The sequence below is a fragment of the Cygnus atratus genome, chromosome 3 (assembly GCF_013377495.2).
Source record: "Cygnus atratus isolate AKBS03 ecotype Queensland, Australia chromosome 3, CAtr_DNAZoo_HiC_assembly, whole genome shotgun sequence".
NCBI lineage: Eukaryota > Metazoa > Chordata > Aves > Anseriformes > Anatidae > Cygnus > Cygnus atratus.
Window position 1 is genome coordinate 73,360,833 of NC_066364.1, and position 20,366 is coordinate 73,381,198.

At 35.0% G+C, this 20,366-nt stretch overlaps 1 protein-coding gene across 9 annotated transcripts in view; it reads left to right on the forward strand.

Annotated features, from left to right (window-relative positions):
• Positions 1-20,366, forward strand: part of QKI (QKI, KH domain containing RNA binding) — a 162,609-nt gene that overhangs the window by 134,925 nt on the left and 7,318 nt on the right. For 2 of the 9 annotated variants that reach the window (XM_035538875.2, XM_050709868.1), the window contains exons 5-8: positions 3,936-4,023; positions 6,276-6,572; positions 9,209-9,283; positions 13,914-17,063. In XM_035538875.2, the coding sequence (XP_035394768.1) occupies positions 3,936-4,023; positions 6,276-6,572; positions 9,209-9,283; positions 13,914-13,930 (477 nt within the window). In that variant the 3' untranslated portion in view covers positions 13,931-17,063. Of the gene's footprint in view, positions 1-3,935; positions 4,024-6,275; positions 6,573-8,437; positions 13,370-13,913; positions 17,064-20,366 lie in introns of those variants that run through there. The other 7 variants (XM_035538882.2, XM_035538876.2, XM_035538885.2 and 4 more) reach the window with 7 other exon arrangements.

The following is a 20,366-nucleotide window of genomic DNA, read 5'->3' on the forward strand; positions in this document are numbered from 1 at the left end:
ATAAATATTAGGAAACCAGGTGCTCAAAATGACGGTGCTCACAGGCATTTGGTCTTTTTACTGCTAGTGCAAGTAGGGCCGAGCTGCTGTGAGGAGAGGAGTGCTGGCCCGGTGTTGACAGAGCAGCAGCCACCCTTGTCTGCACGTAGTTGGCTTTGTTAGAATTTACTGCATCTCTTCAGTGTGCGTATTCAGAGAGCAGCTGCAAGTGCTTGCATTTAAAGAATTAGGTTTCAAGATAGCATTTTTTTTCTTAATCAGCATGTTATATTGCACATGAGAAATACAAGGAAAGCACTGAAGATTTAAGAGGATGAGAGGATTGAGTCAATCACTTGAGCTTCAACTTAGTAATGCAAATCTGGCTTTAAGTGACCTTATTGATGTTTGCTCAAAGTAGCTTCCTTTTGGTACAAATGGCTGAGCTTTGTTGTAGCTATTGTACAGGTAATGTACCGTCCCTTTAGAGATTGCCTTTGTATCCCAGCTGCAACCTCTCTTTGCTGTAACAGTGAGTGCCTGCAGAAATGCCTGCAGCTAAGATGGATTGCATCGACGGGCCTCATTTGATCATCTGCCAGCAGAGACAAGAGGATAGGCCACAGGGAAAGGCGGGCCCGTTTCACTATCCCATCTCTTGGAAACTTGAGGTTTTGACTATGGGTGGATGACGATCAAGTAGAGAACTTGGCATGAGAGGTCGAAGGCCATGCCCTGGTATCTGAAGGGCTCCTAACGAGAGGTCGAAGGCCATGCCGAGGTATCTGAAGGGCTCCTAACCGCCTATGTGGCCAGTGCCCTGAGGGGAGATGGTGGCCTCGGGGTGCGAGGGGCTGCAGGAGGAGGAGCCGTGCCGGCAGGGTGCTGAGCACCATGGCTGGAGGTGGTGGCATCGAGCAACAAACAGTGCCATCTTCTGGGAGGAGTCGGCAAGATGCCCTGTGGTCAGCGATGAACAAGTTTTTAAGCGGTGGGGGTTTTCGTGTGTGTGTGTGTGTGTGTGTTGGTTTGCTTTCCCCCTGCAATAGGTGCTTTGAAAAACCAAATGCCAAAAGTTGAAAGGCAGCGCTAATGTCTGGCAGTGCCAGTCCACATCTTGAACCTGTGAACTATCACTGATACCATCTAAAAAGAAATGTTTTAAACTATGCTTTGGAGTCCGTTCAAAAGAATAAAAATTTTATCAACTGCTGAGCAGTATTGCAGAGAATTAAATGGCCAAAATTAAAGGGCTCAGTCTTTTTTGTACTCTAAGGACCGCTATTATTTTTGTAAACATACTTTGTAAAATCTAAATAATTGCCACATGTTTTCTCATAGAAAGCATAGTGACCTATAGGAAAAATAAAGATCCAAAATAGGAATTATAAGAGTGATTACTTTGTCTTTTATTGCTTTTAAATTGCTGTAACTCATTCCTTTGGGGATGCCAGAAGGGAGAAAATGTTTTCTATCTTAAAGTTTTGTCCTATAAATAATTACGTTTGGAAAACATTTACCGTGGTCTGAAATGTGGGATAACAGAGTTACTAAAATTATCCTAGCAAGTGGAATGTAAGATTCAGCATTTACTGAGACTCATTAATAGTGTCTCAGATCAATCACCCGAACTCCTATTTGGAGGAAGTATGCAATTTTAGTAACACTGATGGAACTATATGGGAGATGCAGGTGACATTGAGAGTAGGGCTTTTTTTTTTTTTGTTACATACTTTCTGTTAAATAAATAAACACAAGCAAAAAGCCAGTAGCAAAGAATAACCATTATGGGTGGAGGGGAAAAGGGGAATCAATGTATTAAAAATTTTTATTGCCAAAATAAATTAGGAGAAATGAAGCTATATCCAGAATGACGAAAGTCTTTGAGTTCTGGATAGAAAAATAGATTTGGAATTGCTTTTATTGCATCATGGTTGACAACACAGTATAGATAATTTACCAGTGATGATGCAGTGGAATAAGAAATTCTTTAAAATGAATAAATAAATCCTCTGCATGTAAATTGTAAGTCTGTTCTGAGACTGTCATATTAAGCATGCTATAATCAGTACATTTTGTATTCCAGAGAGTCTAATTTTAATGATTGTGGGATCTGAGGTATCTGGATAGTACAGTATTTAACTGCACAGTTAATTTGTAGTTAAAATGCTAATTGAATGTGCATTTATTTTTTCAATATTAGTGTTAGTTTGGTCTGTCATACAGTATTTAATAGGTAAAGAAAATAATGTCTAATTCTTCTAGTATATTCTGTATGTTTAACAACAATGTCAATTGTTAGTTTGTAATTTTTTGTGTTTAGGTAAATCCTCAGTATTATGGTTAGGACTTTCATTTCTGGCATCTGGAAGTGTGTTGACCCAAGTAGTCTTGACCCATCTTACTGTGTTGATTAGTAGTTTATTTGCTTAAATGCAATTTTAAGACTTTTTCTTTTTGTTTTGCAATTTAGTAAGTTACTTCATCCGTGGTTTGGCTGTTAAGTGTGTATAACAATATTTTGCTTTAAACTAGTTTGAAAATGTTTCTGTTCACTTTGGAACCACTGCATGTGGATATTCCTATCAACTCATAACTTGTTTGGGAGACGTTTCAGTATTGCAGTGCTGTAATGGACACAAAGTTATTTAGTAGGCTTTTTTAGGTTGTTGGTGGTGATCGCTGTTCTTTGTGGCTTTTTAATTGTATTTTTCATAATCACTAGTCCTTTTGAAAGTCCGAATTCAAACCATCTGCTGGAGTTGTTGTTTAAGACAGGTGAACAACTATCTCTGAAATGTCTTTGTTAGGGTTTCCGTGGATGGCACAGTATCTTACGATGCAGGTTGTCATTACATTTAAAAATCCTGTTCCAAATATCTGGAAAACATTATGTGAATAGACGAGATCGGTTAAAATAAAAATTAAAAAATCAAGAAACCAGTTTAAGAAATGCAGCTCACATTTCAGCTGCACCCTTTTTCCCAAGAGTGAGACTTCTCAGCAGTGGTAGACAATGTGAGAAGCAAGGTGGTAACTCAGCACCAAAGTACCTAACTGTCTCTCCTGGATTTCCTATGTCATTATCTTGTTTTCTGGTTGATAGGAGGTAGACTAAACAAATGGCAGTATTTCTGGAAAAACAGATCAGAAAATGTCTGGTCTTCAGAACTATACTAATTATAATATTTTTTATTAGTAACAGAAAAAGGTAGTGTTTTTTTCTGTGGTGGGTGGTGTTTTTTTTGCTTTTTTTTTTTTACTGAATACTGCATATTTATGCAAATTGCAAGACACCAAAGGAATTGATAACTTCAGTCAAGTCATCTATATTGAAATAAAAAATTAAGGATAATGTATACTGTATAAACAGTAGTTATGTCCTCATTAAACAACATCTACATGTTCCAAAATTATGAATTCTGCAATATAGCAGTTCTTGATATTTGAAAAGCTGCTCAAAGATTTTTATTTTTTCCAGGAGTAGTTAGGTTCAAGTACAGTGGAACATGTTACAGTAAAACAAAGTTTACATAAAACTTGGGGTTTCTATTCTTCCTCTGGTCCAATAGTAGATTTTTTTAAACATCAGTTTAATAGTATGTAAAATTTTTTACTAAAGCTTGAGAATTTTTTACCTAAATAATTTCTGTCAAGCATCGACTTAAATTTAACCCAGTTTTTTATTTTATTTTACTTTTTTTTCTTTTCAGTTTATGGTATGAGACTTTTCTAAAACCCTCTAAGATATGTATCAGTACCAGTTAATGATAGGAAACAGACAACTTGTACTTAATTTTAAGGAAAAGTTAACAAAACATAATGGTTTTGTCAGTAATGGGTAAGCAGATACTTTCCTTGGCTAAAACTTGCAGGCAGTTTATTCTACGTCCCTTAGATCTTATGCACTAGTAAATTAATAAGCCTGACTTCTCTTTCCATCTTTTCATATACAGGCAGAAGGAGAAGACAGCCTTAAAAAGATGCAGCTGATGGAGCTTGCAATTCTGAATGGCACCTACAGAGATGCCAACATCAAATCACGTAAGCATGTTATAATCTTGAGGGTCAGTGCAACAGTAGTATTTGAAGGTTTTGATTCTTAAAGCTGCTTTCAGGTAAATGGACAGTAACAACTGTGTAGGAAAACAGCAGGTAGCCATTACAGATGATTGTAGATAAGTTTTGCAAGTCTTTTGGTGTTTTGTGTTTTGTTGTTGTTGTTGCTGTTTTTTGTTAATGTGTTTCTTTAAGAACAACAGGTCTGGGCTGAAATATTTACAAATATATAGTTCAAACAAAATTCAACTCTTAAGCCAGATTTTTCTATTTTACAATTATTTTTTCCTTAATATAAAGGGCAGTGGACTCCTTTTCAATTATATTTTGAGATTTCAGTTTGAAAGTATTACAGATGTTCAGGATACTGTGAATACATTTTTCTGTATTATATTCCTTCCTTTCATCTTGCCTTGCATGTGTTCCCCTAGTGTTATGTTTTTTCCAACAATTCGTCAACTGATTTCACTGCTGAGTTCACAGGGATCAGTGATGTAATGAGCCATTTTTACAATTTCTTCCATTAGATTTGTGTGAGATGCTTTTGCAAACACAAGTATGTGTAGATTTACACTTGAAAATTAATTATATACACCTACTAAAAACAGCATATACCTGTTATGTGTGATACAAATTATTTTTCTAGATTAAAATCTAATTTCTGTTTCTGCAAGTGTAGTTTCTGATACTGTTCCAAAGTAAACTTTTGCTGTAGTTACGATACAGATGTCAAATGTAAGCACGGATAAATCAGCCTTTTCACTAAGGGCCTACTGATATTTGCAAATTTGTTTCCCCACACAGACTCCATTTCAGTGTTGAATATGTTTAAAGCTTGGAATGTGGTTAGGCCAATTTGAGAGTGCTTACACCAGTGTAATTTTTCTGATTCAAAAAGATACGTAAGCGAGGGCTTTTACCACCACAATGGTGGTGGTAAATCTTCACCCCTAATGAACATCATAATATCTAAAGCTAGCTCAGTTTTAAACCTGTTTGAATCCCCAATCTATTGCAAATTTATGAGTGAAATAGCTTTCAGAATAAATTGATGCAAACTGTTGCATAGAAATCTTTATATTAATTTGAGCGATTTCTTTGTCTGATCTATTCCCATCAGTCTATTTTAACAGTATAAGTGGGATGATGGATTTTTTTTCATTTTCTGACTAGAGATTTCCACAATAATATTCACATTTTGGTAATAAGACATTTTCATTGTTTGTGTTTTTGACTTTACTGAAAATTGAGGATGTGAAATCCATAGTGGTTTATTTTACTATAAAAACAGAAACAAAAATTTTGGTGTTTTTTTTTTTTAATTCTACATTGCCTGAGCATTTTTGAAATAAATCCACAAAACCCACCCTCTCAAATATGAAAATCTTTCCCATGCATTTCTCTTCTCAGACCACCTGTAAGTTAATTAAATCAATGTAGATCAGCAGTAGTGCATAGAAATCTTTGTTCTAACCAATAGAATAGAACAGTTTAACATTGACTCTTACCAGCTGACCTGTGTTAGTGTTTAAGAAGTTGTTCCTATAGTATGCTGACAGGCTTCAAATAATTAAATATGCAAGCACTGTGCAAGACAAAACAAAAAAGCAAGACTGTAGTAATCTTCTGTAACAAAGAACATGTTATATTTGGGGAAAATTGATGTGAAAAACATTTTGAGTATGTCATTCATGCTACAGTAGGAGCGGAGATGCATTGTTTTTCCAGATCCTCTTTAACTTCACTGATCCTGGAAACTAGAATTGTATATATGTTTAAATACAATATAAGAGATACAAAACTGTAGAACTCATACAGTAGCTCTGCATAACTGAGTATCTGTGGACTCTATAGTTGCACTACATTTTGTACTCTGTATTTGATTATGAAGTATTTTCCTTGTATCTCCTGCATGCATCTCAGTCTCATGCAGTCTTTATAGCATAAATGAAGAAATGTGGTCTAAATGGAGCTTTTGTGCTGTGTAACCTGTTTGAGAAATCTACCTCACTGTTTTACAATGGCTTTTTTATTTTGCATGTTCATACTTAATCACACTGGAAAATGGAAAGCTGTTTGCATTTGAATGGTGTGCTTTGGCACTGTGTGATCAGCGCATGTACTAATGATTTCCTTTTATTTTTCTTCTTTCCTACTTTTCCCCTTTTTTTCCCATTCTTTCCACGTTTTGTACTGCTATCTCCATACTTTCCTCTGAATTTCTTTGCTTACTGTAGCAGCCCTTGCCTTTTCTCTTGCAGCAACAGCCCAGGCTCCAAGGATCATTACTGGGCCTGCGCCTGTTCTCCCACCAGCTGCCCTGCGTACTCCTACGCCAGCTGGCCCTACCATAATGCCTTTGATCAGACAAATACAAACCGCTGTCATGCCAAACGGAACTCCTCATCCCACCGCTGCAATAGTGCCACCAGGACCCGAAGCTGGTTTAATTTACACCCCGTACGAATACCCCTACACGCTGGCACCAGCTACATCAATCCTTGAGTATCCTATTGAACCTAGTGGTGTATTAGGTAAGACTCTTATCTGCACATGACTGGAGAATACATTGCATATGCTTTCATGATATTTGCATATAGAGGTCATGCGTCTCAAAGGAAAAAAAAAAAAGGAAGCTATATTCCTACCTTAGAGATACCAAAATTGCCTAGGAAAATTATTCCAATGGTGTAACTCAAACATTTTAACATGTTTTGCATTGTGAAACGTGTTTAGTGTATTAGATTATTGAAAACAAAATCTTAATGTTTGTGTGACACTAGATGGTGGATACATAGACGAGGAAAAAAAAAAAAAAGACATTGACATCTATTGTATGTAATTTGTTCTCCAGTAAATACCTGACTTGCTTGTGGTGTCTTCAGCATAAATTAATTTCCAGTTATCTTTGGAAGAGAGAACTTTCTATTTTGCTGTATCTTTTTAGTAGCCAAACTGGAGAGAATTGAAAGGTGTTTTTTTCAGTTTGCTTAGGTTTTTGCTTCTACATTTAGAACACATCTGATCAATCTCTCCTCAGTGTTGGAAAGCTGTTAATCATTTTGTAAGCAGAAAATAATTTCAGTGAATAAATATATAAAGGAAACTTAAGTTCTGAGCAAAGGGTGGTACAATCAGCAACTTTACTGATAGCTTATTTTATATACATTGGATTGAAATGTCCGTCATTCCTAACATTTCAGGCCATTGGCTTGCTGTATGAAGGAGAGAATGATAAAGCAGCCGTGACAATTCAGTTAACTGGTCAATATGGAACAAGCAGTTCCAATAGTTTCTTCTTTCCCTATGCTCTGCAGAATATAAATAATCTTTTCTCTTTAGTTTGTTCTGAACTGCATATGACCTTGGTGCTGCATGATGTTGATTTTATAGTACTTTGATCTTAGTTTGTTCAGTGGCAGTTATTGATTTACGCAGATTCTAAACATCTCTAATGAACACTGGACAATAAGGTTCAAAGTCAATATTTTGTCGAAAGTATTGCAAAAAAATCAGTGTTTCACTTAAACAATGAATAGTTGTTTTCTGTATGTGTGCATTGTACAGTAAAAAAGAAAATGTATTTCAGACTTCTACCTTTCAGAATTAGTGAGCCACTAACAAAATTTTAGTAGGGCAGAAGTATGTAGTAGGTCTGTCTTTGAGCAACTTATAGCTGTTTTCCATTATCCCATAGCCAACATCTAGGGACCATGTGATAATGTCATCATTCTTTTATTTCCCACAAGCATGTACATACTCTCCCCAGCTCCCCCACCCCCAATCTGTGAGTCCTTACTGGCACTTGCAATATCTCCTGGAGTAATGTTGCAGTTACAGGCATCATCGTCACAGTAGCTATCAGTTGCTGGTTAGTTAGTAGCAGTGTCCTCTCTTGAATTTGGTTAATATCAAGTAAAGAAATACATCATTCCATTGTAATATATTAATATGATGCAGGGAACTTTCATTGATTTCTCACAGAATTCTATATAAAAAGAGAGGAGGGGAGAATTACTCCTGAAATGGTAGCTGAAGCTAAAACAGATCTCTCTAAATAAACTTACCTAAAAAAAAGGGAAAAGACAGGAAAAAATCACCACACCCCTGTTTATGTAGCACAGAATCGATGACTAATACATCTGCTCTATAATCTGAGCAATTGCATAGAGAATTGAATTAAATAAGGTTTTGGTCGAGTCCTGCCTCATAATACACTCACGCTCATAAACAATATGCTATATTTTGTCCATTTTCTTGTGGACTTCTAAGATGTCTTAAAATAGTTCTGTTAAAAATGACAGAGAAATGTGTCCCTATTAGTATTTTGGGGGATATTGATGTTGGGATCAAATTTTAGTTGGTGACTAACTTTTAATTCCCTTCCTTTTATCTTTAGGTATGGCTTTCCCAACGAAAGGCTAAGAATTCAAGAACGGTCTTAAACTGATCCTTCATCAGATCTGAATTTTAACAAATGCTTAGTTTCAGCAGCCTTGAAAAAAGCTTGGCCTAGCAGTCAGTGACTTACTTGCACTTTTTTTGCACATAGATTTAAAATAAAATAGTGCTATTAATTTGGATTAGCCCCTATTATTACAGAGTAGCTGTAATTTATGAGTGTATAGTAGTATACTGACTGCTAAGTGTTCTATATAGTGTTTGCTTTACTAATCACCTAATTCATTGCAGTTCATACTTATTGACTTAAAGTTTAAAATCACAATCTGTAGGCTTGAAGAATTGCTTTAAAACTTTTCTTTTTGTGGTAGAACTGGAAGTGATCTTAAGGTTAGCAAATAATTGTCAGTATTAAAAGATGGCATTATTTAAAATAGTCCTGCTGCAAGAAAGGCACTTCAGTGAATATGTGACTAGTAAAGCTTAAATGTGCTTGGGTCTAATAGATTTCATGAAATACTGTAATTTTGGGATTGTAAATGAATGGATTAAACAGGTTAAGGCCAGGATGTTTAAAATAAATGCAATATTAATCTGCACAGATAAACTTCTTAAGGTTAAGATTTGAAACTACTGTGCCTTAACTTGTTGCTTTTCTTAAAATGAACTTTTGTAGTTAATGATCATTTAAATCCATTTTGATAAACCTGCTGTTAATGTTTTCTTTGAATGTTTTCTAACTTTGTCTTGGTAATTGCAATTTAACTAGGTGCGGTGGCTACTAAAGTTCGAAGGCACGATATGCGTGTCCATCCTTACCAAAGGATTGTGACCGCAGACCGAGGTTAGTTTAGTTCTGCAGTTCTCGTTCGTAAGAAGTGCTTTGAGTGTACATGAGATTTGCAACACCACAGCTGGTTAACCAAATACCATATTTTGACATTTGACATTATTTTTTTCCTCAAAAAACTGAATAGTTAATATTTTAGAGCTTTGGGAATGCTTGTGGTTTTTTAAAAAATGTTGTAAACCTGGCTTTCCTAGCTCAATTAAATATGTAAACTTTGTCATATATTTAATATAAATGTTATAACAGATTCCCTTTTTAAAACTATTTAAAGATCCATCTGCATCAGGAAACACTATGAATTCAGTGCTGCAATGATTAATTTGTGCCAGCCCCCCTGCCCCATTTGTTCTTTTAATTGGTGTGGAAATATCAGATTGGTGTTGCAAAATAAAATGAATGGATGGTTGCTTAATGAGAAAGAAGTAAAGGAATAAATGCCTCCTGTCTGTGTCTGGAGAAATCTGAAGATTTAGATTCCTTCTTTCCAATAAACTTTTGAGCCACTGTACTGTATATTATGAGGAGGATGCATGTTCTCAGATACCTAACTGAATTCAGAAAGGTAAGGGCTGTGAAGATAATACTTCAAATGTTGTTTCAGTTTGAATTAATAAGGGTGGAGGAGTGGAGGGTGTTTTGGTTTTTTTTACCAAAATCTATTTCCTGGTATTTGCCTTTTGCTGCTAAAACGTGTAACCTGAAGGAGAAGCAACTTTTGAAGTCCTGTTGGTGAGATGACATCCAATATTTGGGCATCTCTCTTTAACTGTTGAATGGAAAGTAAATCTTCATTTTTCTCCTGTTCCTCAAACACAATGCCTTTGGACCCCTGAATGAAGTATTTAAGCTTATTGAGAAAAGCGATATTTTCGGTTTATTGACATTGGCTAGGAAGCAGTGTGTGGGCTGAGCACAGGAACTCCTGAATTCTTATCCCATCCCTGATGCTGACTCAGTGTGGGTTTCAGCAAGTCATTCAATCTCTGTGTGTGTTTCCCATCTGTAAAATAAGGATAATAATACTTCCCTACCTCACAGGGGTGTTGTGGGGGTTCTTGTTTGTACAGGGCTTTGAGGACACAAAAGCGTTATGTGCCAAGTATTATTATTCTGCTCTCATCAAAATCAGTGCTGTGCAGGCTTACATGATATTGTAATACTCAAAAGCCAAATGCAGTTGACAGATCTGACATCTAACACTGACTACGCTTCACTTCTTGCAACCTCCTATAAATTGACTACAAGAAACGACACAGATTTCAGTCAATACAGTGAAAAGGGTCCTCCTGGATACTTGTTATGTTTATGTAACACTTTTATCTTTCACATGTACGAATCATTGCTTTACAAAAAAAATGTAAAGCTGTGGTAACAAGACACTACTAAAGTTTTCCAGAAGATTGCTTCTTCTTGAACCTCACACTATTTACAGCCCATTGGCTCGTTCTTATTTCTTGAAAACTCCTCAATGGGCAACAGGGCATAATCAGAATAAGGTCCCATGTTGACAAAAAGGAAAAAAAAAAAAAAAAAAGAAAATGATAGATTATAACCTATCTTCTGACAAGAGCAATGGGTGTTAAGCATTTAGTTCTCTTTAAAAGTTTAATTTGATGTTTCAAAATCAGTTTTTGCTAAAGGTCATTCTTGATCTGCAGTGGTAGCTTCAGTGAGAGTAAAAACTACTTAATTGGTTAGTTAGATATTTGACTGAGACAACTAGTAGACACATTGGTAAAGAACAGATTGGGGGAAGCATAGACCATTTTTTATTTTGCTTTGATCATTGTAGTATTTAGTCAACATATTTTAAATATATTGTGAAGGGCCTAGATATTTTGTCTGGGGTTGCCACTTACAAGTCACTGAAAAAAAGTATTGGTTTCATTTCACCTTGTTTTAAAATACAGCCATTTTCTGATAATATAGTGTTCATCTCTAACCATACTGAAAGTCCATTCTATTTAAAAAATAAATACAGATGGCTTATCTCCTATGGAATAAGTCATGCATACCTCTATCTTTCTGCATGAAAACCATGCTGATATTTCAGGTGAATATTATTTTAGTCTCATCTAAATAATACCCGGGTGTACTGAGAACCTTACACAAAGTTAATTTTACAACTGTACTTTATTTTATTTTGAATCTGAAATCCTAGGTTATCACTACACAGGTTTAAGTTTCACAAAAGGATTTGAAGAGCATCATTCAGCAGTAAAACAGATTCTTTAATCCGTTAAAATCATCTTGCAGAATTAATCTACTATCAATATTTACCATCTTCACTTATTGGGTTGTTCTGTCACTGATATACTTCTATAGCTATAGTCATGAAAAAAACAATGTCAGCAAACCGAAATATTTTTTTTTTCAATGCAGAAACTTTTTTATATAGTTAAATGTTGCTAAAATTATATTCGCATTCATTGGGTCTAAAGTTGGTTATTTCAATTCTAAATTGATTTTCAGATGACTTTGTAGTACTACTGCATTCACTTTTTAAGTAGGTTTTTATTCTTTGCGTAGTTCTTTTTCTAGAGATAAGCACTGCATTTAAAGCAAGAATCCCCGAACGTGTAAATGTTTTTCTCTTACAACTAAGCATTTAGAATTGGTGAAGGGTTGAAAAATATAGCTCATTTTAACTAAGAATAAAACCCCAGTTTATAAATAATACAAAATTGAATTTGCATATAACAGAGAGACTGACTGATTTAATTGTAATAAACTGTAAATGGTGTTGCACAGTTGACAAACCTGTGTGTACTGTAGAAGGCCAGAGACTTGGCAGAGGATGTATCACAGGTGTACTGGTATTTTTAAAAGGTAGCTTGCTTTGATTATAAACTCCACAAGAAATAATAATGCTGAGAATATTCTTGAATGTTTTATCCAAACCAACTGTCACATAATTTATATATAAATTTTAATACAATTTAATCAAAATTGTAATCAGTATCAAAATGCTTTAAGAGTCTTTGTTTCTAGTATACCTGTAAAGTGGTGAGATTGTGCCACATGAATATTTATTTTTATTTTTGCTTATTTTTTGAAACAGCCGTTTAATTTAAACAAATCCCACCTAGCATGATTCTGAAAAAATTCAGGGAGCATGTGGTCTCATTTATGTTACAGTAGTAATTTTTTTTAGTGTTTATGAACTGTATCGTAAATGATAGGCCATTTTTGTTATGTGAAGGTAAATCAACCCACGAGAAAGATTTCTAAATCAATGCTATCTGTGAATATTACACCTACTGGACTTCATTTTATGAAATGGCACAAATCTGACTTTGCACTGAATACCTTTCTCACTTTCATCTCCTCTGCCTTAGTCAAAATGGCAACAGTACAAAAACTTTATCAACCTCAGAATTTATTAGCTATGGTTAAGCTGTTGAATGAGTCTTAAAAAATAAAAATGAAAAAAAAAATCATACTACTGTTAAGTGGACCAAGTTTGGTGAAGGAGAATGTGAGAGAATGATTAAAGAAGGAACAGCTCAAGAACATTGGGAATGATAACTTTCCACTTGAGAACTTTTTTATGTTTTACTGTAATTTGTTTGTGTTTTTGGGTTTTGTTTTTTGTTTTTGTTTTGTTGTTTTTTTTGCAAAAGAAAATAGTATTTACAGGTGGCTTCTTTTAAAATATAAAAATATAAAGCAGGAATGTATATGAAATGTCAGATTTTATTGTATTTGCAGAGTATTAGCTTTGAAAATGAATAAAGAGAGCTGTTTGTAGTTTTAAAATGCCTTATTAGTATCGATTAGATATTTTCTCTATTTTTTGATGTACTTAGAGCTTTTTAAGTATAGAATTTAAAATGGCAGGACTTTTACAGTGTTTACATGCAAGTGCATTTTATAAGTGTCCTATATGTGTAAAATAGTAGTATTTGGAACGGGAAGATGCTGGCTAAAGTAGTAGGCTTAGTGTTTCCTGGTTCCCATGATGATGCCTACGTTGCTAGACTACAGTTTAGTACTGCTTTGTATCATGAGGCCAAGAAATTCCATGTTGTTTGTAAATAGAATAAATGAAAGGCAATAAAAAATTTATTGAACAAAAAACCCTTGTTTGGCCCCTAGTTTGTTGAACCAAATTGTTTCTGTAAGTTGAGAACCCCTCAGATCCATTTCTCTTAACAACCAGTTATTAATAATCACATCCATCATTAATAGTTGCTTAATGCTTGCACCTGGGGAGGTACTAATGCTTAATAGCAGTCAGATACTGATGCCGTGCACTGACTGTTGTTTCCAAATTCTTCCGACCGAGTTCCAAAACTGTTCATCGTTCGTTGTTTTCCAATTTCCTTCATCGACTGCTACTAACCATTAGTCGTTAGTCGTATTTTATCTCTATTTCTCCTGTTAACCGGTTTTGTGGGAGCGGGCTTCTCCTTCCCGTGTCCAAATCATGATGGAGGGCTGTCATGATTTTATTGCATTCCGTAGATGGTGTCGATCAGTATGTCAGAATTAAACATGCTTGTTTTTTATTAGTTGTGATTAGTTTTCATGTTGTCATTAAGCCGTCACTAGCTGGAACTAATCTCTTCTCTATCTTTTCTTTCTTTTTTTGTTTTGTTTTTTTTTGTTCCTAACCACCCAGCCGCCACCGGCAACTAACCTATGACCTTCTGACCTCTGAACTCTTCACCCAATGATGACCTGACCATGCCTGCCTGCTGATCAGTTAACTGGTAATCGCCTTTGCTTGCCTGTCTTCAGTGCAGCGAGCTGGGGCACTTGTCCGTTCGTCTTACCATCTAACAAAACAGACAAAAGAAATTGTTGTCCTCCAACTCCGCTTTTTTGTGTTCTCCTGTCTGGGTGAAAGTGGTTCTAGAACCTGCACTGAATAGTAGTAAAGCAATAAGGTCCAATTCATCCCTCCGCACTGATCATCCTCTAGCGTCCTGCCCCAAGCGAACGGTAAGGAGGCCTCGCGCGAGATGGAGACAGATGTCCCTTAACTACCGATGACAGAGGCAGTTACTGTGAGAGACTTCTAGGAATATTTTTCTTCTCAAAAAAGAAGTCCGAGCTCTCTCTGAATGTACTGTGTGATGATGCATCATGCATGAACCTTTGGTCAGGGATGTCATTGGTGAAGGGATTCCAAAAAGTATTCAAAATTTGACGTGCTGTTTAGTCACTACCAGTGCCCTCAGAGGGCCGAAGTTGCAGCCTTTTTTCTATTGCCTGCCAAATTGGATGTTTTAAAAGAAAACGTGCCATGAGATACAGATCACAATGAATTTTCAGAACTATGTTAATGCAGAGAACAAAACAGCAACACTATGAAAGCGAATCCAAGTTTAAATTATTTTAACCATACTTTAATCTCCTCAGAAGATTACATGAGAACAAGGTACATGCATTATGTGTCACATTACTGGGCAAACTGTTCAAATATTTTTTTTAAACCTCCCTGTATAGAAAAAAAAATTCATTAAGGATGTAAAAGCCATGCTTGCCTATTTGCTGTATACATGTAACGAAATTGTAGATAAAGTGTAGTGCATTGAAACAAAATGAACAAAAAAAGTAGATACTTTTACTATACAAGGGTGCTGGTGCAGAAAAAAATATATTTTTGGAAATGTAGCATTTTATACTTTCAAGTGTTATAAAAAAAGAAAAAAAGAACAAAGAAACCCTTTATTTCATTAAATGATTTTTTCTGGTGGTTGTCAAGAAACAAAAGACCAAAAGAGCCTTTTAGTCTTTCTTTTTTATTTTTTAAGTATTGGAATAAGTCTAAAGAAAAGGAAGTGCCTTATTTTCTTCATGGTCATTTAGTCAAATGTCTTGTATAATCAGCTTCTCCCTCAGACAAGTTACTGCATGCCACTCAGTCGCCCAGTATGTGAAAAGAAGCTGTGAGGAAAGACAAATGATGAGTTGACCATATTAATTACCTGATTTTTGCCATATTAGTGTGATGTGACTTTGCCAAAAACGCATTATGGAAACTATTTGCTAAGGTTTTGTCAATCCAGCCCATCATTATTTCCACAACTCTACTTCTCAAATCAGAGCTAATACAGTACTTGTGCAATGTAAACCAAAGGGTTCTGTGTTACAGACTGTCTCATTCTAAATTAGACTATTAGCTGAGAAATGTTTGTAGAGCTGGAAGTATTTCATTTTTGTTCAGGGATGGAGATGAGTTCTCTTGATTTTTGGTTGGAATAAATATGCATCGGACATAGCAGACTTCAGAGTCATCCAGAAAAACTGGTGTTCTGCAGATAATGAAGTTGAAAGTGCTTAGCTAGTCCTCAGTTATGGTCTGAGCATGTCCCCAGTTTTTGTAAGCAGCTCCTGCAGTGTCGAACAGTATGCAAGTTACTTATTTTTAAGCTTTTCTTTGGTTAATGTTAGATCTGCCTACTGGCTTTCCTTTGTAAGATAAGCAGGAGAGGGACATCAGTTAGTTGTTTGAAGCCCAGCTATACTGTATTTTTAACCCTCGCTTCCACATGAGATTTATGTAGCTGGGCAATCACAGGAGTTGAAGCTGTTGAACGCACAGTATTTAATTCTAAAAACATTAAGTATTACTTTGTGTGGGGCTCAAAACTAAACTTGGCAAATATCAGGTGATAACTTTACTCCCCTTCTTGTCAACTTATTCTCCTCCTGCAAATCTTCACAGCTTCCAAATGAAAGGTCAATAGTAAGCTAAGAGGGCTTACATTTTAAGCACCTGCATGGTGACCTCATCTAACATCTTGTCTCACCTGGAAATAATTATCAGTTTATTTACTATGCAATAGACATTCATCCTTTCGTATTCAGCTAGCTTTTTGTTTATTGTGCCACTGGCTTTGTCTTCCTGTTACACATACAGTTGTGTTGATTTTACTTACAGTATATGCTGTGCCATTTTGATTTTTTTTTTTGGTTGGTTGGTTGAATAAACTTGCGACACTCGAACATTTGAAGAGAGATTTGCTAAAACAATACCAGTATTTGATCCACTTTCATCTCAACTATGATAAAACCTGGACATTTTTAGATGTTTATCAAAGGTCTTTCATTGGGGATGGGGGGGAAGTGTATGAAACAGATGTGTGACATGTGAAAGTAATGTTTGCTCTGAACAAACTTCTGAAAACTTAGTTGACAAAATTTTGGATCAACTTAAAAAGCATGACTTTTGAAATCTCTGAATGCCTTGGTTCTCAGTATTATCATTCTTTAATGACTTTTTCTTTATTAAAATAAGTAGTTTTAAGACTTCTTTCTGACAGTATTATGTAATTTTTTTTAGAGTGGGTAGATGGGAGTGTCGCTTGTATGTAACCGTACAGATGACATGTATTTGTCTATTCTTTATTATCTTAGTAGTTTCATGCTATGTATGTACCATAACCAACCTATTGCCTATGAGAAACATGTAAGATAATGTATTTACAGCCATTGTTACAAGTTTATAATGTATTTTTCTATCTTGTTTTATATGTATGTTATATAACATTCAAAAGAATTTTTTTCCTGATTGAGAAAAAAAAAGGATACAAAATGCAAAACCCACAATTTTGATAACTGAAAAATTGCCAATTGTTTTGCAGTACTTTATTATATTGGGAGTGTTGTCTTTCTTGGGCTTTTAGTTAGCTACTGGATGAATACATTAGACATATTTGGGTTTTAGTTGGGTTTTTACATAGCTTGCATTTTAATTCTTTGGTTCTTTGCTGTTTCTATTAACCCATAGCATTATTTTAATAAATGTTATAATACCAACCTACTAACTCTGGACTATGTCTGTTTATTAACCATTACATGTTTAATTAAAGTAAACAAATAAAGACGGAAGAATGTAAAGTCTTGAGTTACTGGACTAACCCTGAAGAACGTGACCACAGATAACACAACGTGACTTGTTTTTATGTTGTTTGTCGGCTGACATTCTGCACACTACTATTAAGTTGGCTTTGGTCATCCTGGCCTTTTACTTTGGGGAATAGGTGCCAGTAGATATGGGAACAAAGTAGCATTTTTTTTTTTTGAGGCATTCTTCTTGTAGAGTCTTGCCACTTGCCTTTCAGCATCTGCATTACTAATTCCACACTTTCTTTTTCTTTCTCTAAAATAATTACTCTCAGCTCACAGCAAAAGAGCAAAGATGCCAATGTATTGGTAAATCATGATGGTGTACAGAAACCAGTTTGATTCTTTGTTGAACCATTCAGAGGTTGCAGTTAATCTCATAGCAATTTGGGATGTGTTGGTTTTGGCACCTGTTGCATTGTGGGATATTTCCAAGCACAAAATACATCTAGATGTAATTACCGTGCATTGAAATACAAAATCTTCTTTTTTTCCTTGCCAAAAGTGCCTTATTTTCTTCATGCCATGCTATTTTTATGTAATTTTTTTGTACTTCTGCAATAGTCTATCAGTATTGCATAGCTCAGGGGAGTACAATTTCTGTAAGCCAAAGGTCAGACTGGATCATTTCGTAATGACTGCAGAAAGTACAAAAACATACCTTTCACTAAATTACCGAGCAAGAGCCATTTCAAATTCCAGGGCTGCCTTTATGTAATCTTTATCCCTGTGGATGACTGTAGCAACACGAATGCAGGGAATTGAAATGGCGAAGATGCTGTTTTGATTGTACCTCTATGTAGATTATTTTTACAGAAACATTTCTCTCTCTTAAAACTTCTGTTGTCTGAGGCTCCTTTACGTAGCCTGGGTAGTCCGCCTGGACTTGTAATCTTAAGGGGACAGTTATAGCTAATGTCAAGGGAGATTGTTGATGTAGATCACTCTTCAGATACCTGCCGTTCTTGTGAAACCCCATTTTTTTATGTAGATAGTAAAAAAATTCAGACAATGAGGCAATGAGGCTTTGCATTTGTTCTGAACCTTTAATTTATGATGTTTCAAACTAGACATCTTGAAATCTATGTGATAGAAAACTTTAAAAAGTTCTTATATGTAATAATTAAAATAAAATGTATCTTTATTTTATGGAGGAAAAATAGGTTAGCTATGATGAAGACGTTTTATAATAGTGTGTACTTTTTAGTTTGTTTTACAAAAGTGTTTAGGTACAGCTAGAATATCAATGCATTTAGAATAGTTTCACTTGTACAGAAATATAAACAGATCATGAATATAGTGTTATCCTAAAAGTCAGTCACAGTTAGATGGTGGAAAAAAAACAGATAACATTGAGACCTTTTGATTAGGTAATGGCACAGGTGTCATTTCAGATCCGCTAGTTTATATTATTAAAATATTTAATCAGAGACACGCATTTAAACTCTGAAGTATTCTCTGGTGTAAGTGAAACTATTCAAATACAGCAAAGTAATAATGTCTTATATTGAAAAATAGTTCTACTCCTAAAACTACTACTTTTCTGCAGTATTTTTAATGTTTTCTGTTTTTATTAGATACGAACTACTGTCATACATTGTTCACAGTGCATTTTCATCTCATTATTTAAAGTAGTGAAAATTGCCTTAAATTTTGAAGTACTTTAAAGTTGAAGGAAAGAAAAAAAAATCGAAATTTTATGCTAATTGCTGTTGACCACCAAATGCATTTCTCAGTTTACTTAAGTGCCTGTCTGAAAATTTAACTATTTTATACTTTGCCCCTTTATAGGAAAGGCACAGGCTATTTTTAGAACTGAATTTGAGGATGGTTTCAATATTGCTACATCACTGGAGCTAGGTTGTTGTTTTTTTTCTTTGTTTCTTTTCTGGGGTTAAATTGTCTTTACATTTGAAAGATCATACATTCAAGTAGAGAGTTGCTGGTCCATCAAATAAAATGGATTAATCTTAGGATAAACCTCATTTTTTTTAAGTAGCTCAGAATGTAAACGAAAACACCACAGAAAATGAAATCTCAGCAATGCTATTGATTTCTTAAGTGAACTGTTGAACTAAATTATAACAAATTTTACTTCTCCAATATTTTTTTTTCTGTGCTACCAATCTAGAAAATACTTCATAAAGAGTCTTCAGGGATATCTTTCAAAGATTTTTAATGAACATATGCTCAGTGTATACTGATGATTTTGATATTTTATTTGAACAGGTCTTTAAAAAGCATGTAAAAAAAAAAATCTGCACATAACAGTTTATTCCAAGATGGACTCTCCGAGGGGGACCACTAAAAAGTTTTCTGCCCTGATAATGCAGGGAAGCATTGAAGTGTGTTGCTGCCCATTAAGAAATCACTGTAACTTGGGAGAAACATACTCACGAGTATATGAAACTTAGTTCTTTGTATCTGGGTAACAATTGCAGTCATCATAAATAGCATGTTGTACAGAATGAAATCTGAATAACACATTCCTAGGGTGAAAGTACATAATTGTTACTGGAATTTGTTTTTAATATACTAAGTATATTTTTCTAAAGCCCTGTTAATGGAAAACTGTTCAAATAACACAAGCCATAACGTTAACGCATGGTGATCAATGTTGAATCAAACTGGTTAACAAAAGTACAGTGCTCTTCCTTCTATGTGCCTGCGCACTAATTGCAGGTGGTACGGTTCTGCATAGGAGCGGGCGGGAGGCGCAGCGGGTGGGTCCTTGCAGTGTCCATTTCTCGATGCCAGCAGTCCGGATGTCCGTCTCTGACAACAGGCTAACTGGGAGGAATCTTGACTCCCAAGGCAAAGATTAGCTGAGATCTGAAACTCTTCGAAGAATTAATTTAAAAAGAAATACATATATACATATATGCTTCTACTTGTATTATGGCAGTTTGTGTGAAACATTTAAGGTTTTGTTTGTGCAAAATAATGTATTCTGAGGGGGAAAGAAAAAACATGGACATTGCCAAAACACATGTAAATAAAACACCAATTATGACTGTACATTATGTGCAATAAAATAACTGGAAAAAAGTGCATGTACTTTATCATCAAAAGCAAATTGACAGCTCTCAAAGCTGTAGCTATAGTATTATTTTCTGAAAAAGTTAAATTTTATTCTGTATCTAAACAGCAGAATAAAGAATGTACATTTTTCACACTTCAATTTTCATTAATGCTTTTAGCACTGTTATGAAAGGTGTTA